Raw genomic sequence first — 6,884 nt, 5'->3', positions numbered from 1 at the left:
TGTGGATGTGTACAGCATGTGGGAATTTCTCTTTGTCGCAGCTTTTCTTATTCGTGAAGCCTCGTAATTAATGGTGTGTTGCCCTCTGTAACTTATACTGCTCTTCAGCTGAGTCTGTTTGAAACAATAAGGCACCCCCATGTTGAAATACAAGTTGAATTGCTTCAGATACATTTTCAAGGTGTCTTTGTAGTACTTTTTTTTAGCACGCCAAACTTTCGCTTCCCTAAAGACAGTTTTGAATAAAATACTGCCTTTTTGGGATTCTGAAATCTGGCATTCTTACAACATGGCCACCCCAGCGAAGCTGAGTCCTTCGGAGCTTCAAAAGCAGTTTTATATATATCAAATTATAATAAGAACTCAAACATACAAACAAACAAACTAACAAACAAGCAGACAACGCTGACCACTCACCTGACCTCATGGCCGGGTTGTCGTAGTGTGTTTCCATGACAAAGAAGCCCGGGTCAGCATCAGTGCCCAGTGGGAGGCCCACGTGATCAGGGAAGTCGAAAGCCTGGTTTATTTATAGATTGATTGGAATATAAGATTACCCCTTAGCTGTCTTTTGTAATGATTTAACATAATAACATAATAATAATATGCAGTCGGTCTTGTTTTATTAACGGTCAACTGTACATGGCAATCCCCTGCACGAAGGGCCACTTCCCACCATACCGCCAACAATCACAAACACAATCATGGACTCAACTCATCATAAACGATGACATACAATTATGTCATTACTATGTTGTCAACATTCGTGTACAATCATATTATCACCATACCGTTGGAAATCACAAACAATCATGTACTCATCTAACCGTCGAAAAACAAACGCACAATCATGTATTCACTATACTGTTGACAAACATACACACTCATGTACTCAGCATGCCGCCAACAAACCACTACCTTTGAATTACAAATTTCTTTATGACATTTTTGCCTTTTGGAGTCACTAAGACGATGAGTTCATAAGCACAATATTTATTCTATCGGCTCTATCAAAATCGTACGGTTATTCGGAGTCGTTATTAAGACTCCGATGGCTTGGTCACGTGCATCGCATGCCGGATGGAAGAATCCCAAAGGACTTATTGTACGGTGAGATGGCCCCCGGAAAGCGAGCGCAAGGGCGCCCCCATATTTGCTTCAAAGATGTGTGCTAGCGAGATATGAAATCGCTTGACATGGACACTGAGAGATGGGAGACAAGGGCGTGCGATCGCGACAAAGGGAGACAGGCACTGCGAGTTGGTCTCATCAGAGGTGAAGCCCGACTGCGACAGGCTGCTGAGGACAAACGCTGTCGCCGAACGTACAGCCAGAGGCTACCAACGCAGGAAGACATCACTCACAAGTGCAGCCACTGCAACAGGGACTGCCATTCTCGTGTGAGCCTGTTCAGCCACAGAAAGCGCCGCTCTCGAGAAATCTCATACGGCGCAGATCCATAGTCTCTTGAGACTGAAGTATGCCAAGATTTATTAAGGTATTCAAAAAGTTGCTTTCGAAAAAGCTTGACATGTTGTAAAACTTAATTGTTTCACGTGAAATTTCTAAAAACTAGATACTGAGCAGATAAAGCTTCGCAATTCGTGTATTCACAACCCCACCAGCAATCTCACACAACCACGATGTCCTCAACTCACCATACCATCAACAATCACACACACACACACACACACACACACACACACACACACACACACACACACACACACACACACACACACACACACACAATCACACACAACCACGATGTCCTCAACTCACCATCCCCCCGACTGCCCAAGCTATCAGGACGGAGTAGCAGTACCCAAGCTGAGGGGGCGTCTCTTCATAACACTCGTAGCTCCGGCCAGCCATTGAGGCAGCCACCTTGCCCTGACAGTAGTAAATGAGGATGTGGTGGAGCAGCTTCTCGTGGCCTGGCTGGATGATCGGCTCGTACTGAAAAGTGGACAATAATGATCGATCTGTTGGTTGGTTATTAATCAGTCATATCAATGTGATATCAACCATAAACGTCAAAAGATAAATCGATCATTCGATCAATCGATCTATCTGTACCTGAATTCATTCTTCTAACCATCTTTTCATCAACATGTACATTATTATAGTGTTCTCCGGTTTTTTTCACTTACTCATTCACTCACTCACTTGCCACTGACTCACTCATTCACTGATTGACTGACTGACTCACTCACTCACTCAATCAATCAATCAATAAACAAATCAATTTATCAATTAATCAACCAATCACCGTTTTGATTTGCTAGAAGTAGGTGACGATGAAGTCAGAGGCTTCTTGTGGCTGGTCTGGATATGCACGGCTTGTTATTTTCGTTTACAATATTAGTAGTAGTAGTAGTAGTAGTAGTAGTAGTAGTAGTAGTAGTAGTAGTAGTAATAGTAGTTGTATTTGTAGTAGTAGTAGTAATTATTAATATGACTTGCATTGTTATCAGCATCATAATGATGATGATGATGGTGATGATGATGATGATGATGATGATGATGATGGTGATGATTATTATTATCATCATCATCATCACATTGATGTTGCCGTCGCCTTTCTATCATAACTATAGTAACTAAACTGGGAACTTACCCTGATCAAGTGATGTTTTCCTCCCAGGTCGGGCAAGGCCCAGGACGTGCAGTGGTAGAATGTGTCTTTGCCTGGGACAGAGAACTGGAAAAGACGGTGAGTCAACATTACATTAAAGAAGATGTTAGATAGATATTGATCACAAAGATATAATAATACTGGGCGTCTAGATAAAATGACCCATTATCCGCACCTCGTGTTTTACTGTAGTATACATACGACGTGGGGAACTCTGTGCCACCATTTTCCAAAGTGGAAATTTACTCGTTAATCCGATCCGTACGCTTTGCATAGCAATCTGTCAAAATAACTGTTTGAGAAATACAGGAAGTTTTTACAGAGATCTTTGTTCAAGAAGATATTCTAAAATAAAAATACAACCCTGGAGATACAAAATGAACCCAGAGCGTACGGATAGGGGTAAAAAAAAGACAACAACTCAGCAATCTCTTGACCAATTTCAACAAAGCTTCGAACAAATAAGATATGATTCAAGTTGAATTTCGACCACGGGGAGGGGGGGGGGGAAGATCTCACCTTTGTCAATATTACAAAGAAATCAGCTTATGCTTTCGAAAATTCTAAAAGTCCACTCTTCACGTATGCGATGTGGCCTCGTGCTACTGGAATCAGGTCTCCTTTATTAACAGCATAACCTCTCCTCCTCCCCAATCCTCTTCTAATTAATAAGAGTAAGCTTCGACCGCCACCCGGGCAAAATTCACATTTTCCCACAAACTGAAAATGTTTAAGGTTTCCCGCGCGCTCATATGACCTTATGCAGTTGCGGCCGCCGTAAAACACTTACCAGCAACAACAACAACAACAACAACAACAACAACAACAACAACAACAACAACAACAACAAAAGTCCACCAAAAAACTATGTTAATTTTTTTCAGCACGATCTGAAGTGACTGTCGTGGTTTTACCTTCCTCGTCCTTTAAGAAGTGACGTTTACTTTTTACCCAATTCTGGTTGAAATCGTAAAATGTTCATAGTTCTCGAACACGTTGGTTGATTTTCTTCAGAATGATAAACTTGACGTTCCCGTGGTTGAATTAACTTCGTTTGTTTTGAAGTTTGGTTGAAATTTGTGCAGAGATTTTAGAGTACCTGTTTATGTCATAAAGATGATGAAGATAACAAATACAATAATAACAACGACGACATTGAGAAAAACTTTCCTGTTCATATTGAATTTAATTAGATTATAATTTAAAAGTAGATGAATACCTGCAGGTGCCTTTACGGTCCTCTACAGCCAAGAAAAAAAAATTCCCGCTGGAACAATAAAGTAAATATGATCTGATCTGATCTGATCTGATCTGATCGTATCTTATCTTATCTTATCTTATCTTATCTTAAGAACACTAGCTTTAGCGACAACGGCGACTCACATTCCCGTTGAGAAACTCCAAAGTCCTCACGCTGGCCGGAGAGGGCGGGGTCTTGGACTCAGAGGCTGGGGGGTCAAGGAGGAGTAAGGAGCGGGCTCCACGCCTCTCAGACCCGTGGTACGGGATGCTGGTCACGTCAGACGGGTCAGATGGGTCAGACGGGTCAGACGGGTGGTAGGAGAAGATGACGCGGGTGGTTCCTTCCTAGGGAGTGTGAGCGAGGGGCGGGAGAGGGGAGGAGGGGGGGGGAAGAAAAGATGAGAGGAAGGGGGAGGGGGAGGGGGGAATGGAAGAGGAGGGAGGGGGAGGGGGAATGGAAGAGGAGTGAGGGGGAGTGGGGAATTGAAGAGGAGAGAGGGGGAGCAGGGGGAGGGAACGTAGAAGGAAATGAAGAGGGGGAGTACAGGGATGCAGGGGGAAGCAGGAAATGTAAGGAATAGTTTTGATGGATGTTGGGGTGGCGGTGGGGAAGAGAGCAGGGAATGATTTTGAAAGTTAGAGTATCCAAGATGAGAAAAGAGTGATAGACTATGATCGGTGATGCCTAATGGTAATGATGATGATTTTCAGTATCATAAATTTTGAAATTCTAGTTTTCCACCAACTGTTTGCCTTATTTTTTTTTAATCTTCAAGCAGTCATGATGATGAAAATTAGGATGATAATGCTTACCACCTATTATGCTCAAATTCTTATTATTATTCATTATAACGAAAGAAAAAAAAACCGTGGGTGGTTGGCGGGTGCTCTGGAGTGGTTTGCTCCTTCTTTCCTATATAACATCTATCGTCCTGATCTCTCCTTCTTTTTTTATGTTTGTTACTCTCTTGTAACACCTCTAATCTTCTGGTGATCGTATGACCTTATGCAGTTGCGAGCGTCGTAATACCTCTACTAAAACAACAAGGAAAAAACCCTTACCACAATAGCGATATCTTGATCATCACAGGTCTCCAACTTCCTCTGGAATGTGAGAACTGTGGAGTCGTGGGTCTCGTGGGCAGAGAGAAGCGTCCAGTCTTGTTGTGTGTCTACAGAGGGCGCGGCGTGGGCTGTGGTGTGCCGGTCCTGGGGTAAACGGGATGTGTTGTGTTTTTCTTTATGTTGTTAAGTCAAAAAATATGTTTCTTTAACCCTATCCGTACGTCGCGTTTTACTATCGTATCCATACGACATGAGGACCTCTGTGCCACCACTTTCCAAAGAGGAAATTTACTCGTTTATCCCACCAGTACGCTTTGTATAGCAGTCTGTCAAATTTATTTTTTGAAAAATACTGATAATTTCAAAGAGATTTTTGTACTAAAAGTATTCTAAAATGTGAAGAATACAACCCCGGGGGTACAAAATGACCCAGGGCGTACGGATAGGGTTAAAGTGTCAACACAGAGAATTTACATTAATAATGATGATAATGATGATGGTGATAATGATGATCTTACAGAAAAATGAGACAATGACAAATATTCCACAGACATGGCAATACTTACGGGGTAGATAATACAAGGAAAATGCTTACAGAAGAATGAGACAATAACAATACTTACAGAGAAATGAGACAATGACATTACTTATGGAGTAATGGGAGACAACGAAAATACTTACGGAAAAGCGGGAAACAAAGATATTACTTACGGAAAAAGTATACAACGACAGTACTAACAGAGAAATGAGAAAACAACAGAACTTAAAGAAACAGCGATAATGCTAACAGAGAAATGAGACAACGACAATACTTACAGAGAAATGAGACAACGACAATACTTACAGAGGAATGAGACAACGACAATACTTACAGAGGAATGAGACAACGACAATACTTACAGAGGAATGAGACAACGACAATACTTACAGAGGAATGAGACAACGACAATATCTACGGATAAGTGACGCGACAATCCTGAGTAATGGGAGACAACGAAAATACTTACAGAAAAACGGGAAACAAAGACAATACTTACTGAGAAAGTATACAACGCAATACTTACAGAGAAATGAAAAAAACGACAATATTTACACATAAATGAAAAAAACGACAATACTTACAGAGAAATGAGAAAACAACAATACTTACAGAGAAATGAAAAAACGACAATATTTACAGAGAAATGAAAAAACGACAATACTTAAAGAAACAACGACAATACGTACAGAGAAATGAGACAACGACAATACTTAATTAAAGAAACAAAGACAATACTTACAGAGAAATGAGACAATAACAATACTTAGAGAAACAAAGACAATACTTACAGAGAAATGAGACCATAACAATACTTAGAGACAAAGACAATACTTACAGAGAAATGAGACAACAACAATACTTAAAGAAACAACGATAATACGTACAGAGAAATGAGACAACGACAATACTTAAAGAAACAAAGACAATACTTACAGAGAAATGAGACAACGACAATACTTAAAGAAACAAAGACAATACTTACAGAGAAATGAGACAATAACAATACTTAGAGACAACGACAATACTAACCGAGAAATGGGAGACGCCATCCTTGACCCAGCCCATCACCACGTCGGCCGGGAACATCTTCCCGTTGCTGGAGATTCCAAAACCCACATAGCCTTTTGTTTTTACGTCTGTTTTAAACGTAATGTGCGTAGCGTTAAAGTTCCAGTAAAGTTGGTAGTTGGGATCAAGCTGAACATGAAACGGGAAGGAGTTGGCGATATCGTTTTTCTGGGCTAAGGAAACGAAAAAGGAAAGGGTTGAAATAAGTGGAATAAATTAATGCATTACGTCTCTTTCAACACACTTCAGATCATGAAAGGGGCAGGATCGGAATCTGTGGTGTAATACCTATAACGCATTTCGCTGTCGCAATCAAGAGATAAATAAATA

At 40.9% G+C, this 6,884-nt stretch overlaps 1 protein-coding gene across 1 annotated transcript in view; it reads right to left on the bottom strand.

The window, feature by feature from the left end:
* LOC101851020 (DBH-like monooxygenase protein 1) overlaps positions 1-6,727 on the bottom strand; it is a gene marked incomplete at its 5' end in the record, with an annotated part of 10,812 nt that extends 4,085 nt beyond the window's left edge. Inside the window, 6 exon segments of the mRNA XM_005093315.2 lie at positions 418-520; positions 1,783-1,959; positions 2,621-2,704; positions 4,022-4,225; positions 4,943-5,089; positions 6,516-6,727. Coding sequence (XP_005093372.2) covers positions 418-520; positions 1,783-1,959; positions 2,621-2,704; positions 4,022-4,225; positions 4,943-5,089; positions 6,516-6,727 — 927 coding nt within the window.
* Positions 6,728-6,884: the final 157 nt, after the last annotated feature.

This window comes from Aplysia californica, unplaced genomic scaffold (assembly GCF_000002075.1).
Source record: "Aplysia californica isolate F4 #8 unplaced genomic scaffold, AplCal3.0 scaffold00061, whole genome shotgun sequence".
In the NCBI taxonomy this organism is placed as follows: Eukaryota; Metazoa; Mollusca; class Gastropoda; order Aplysiida; family Aplysiidae; genus Aplysia; species Aplysia californica.
The sequence above is the reverse complement of the archived record's forward strand: the minus strand, read 5'-3'. Positions and strand labels throughout refer to the sequence as shown.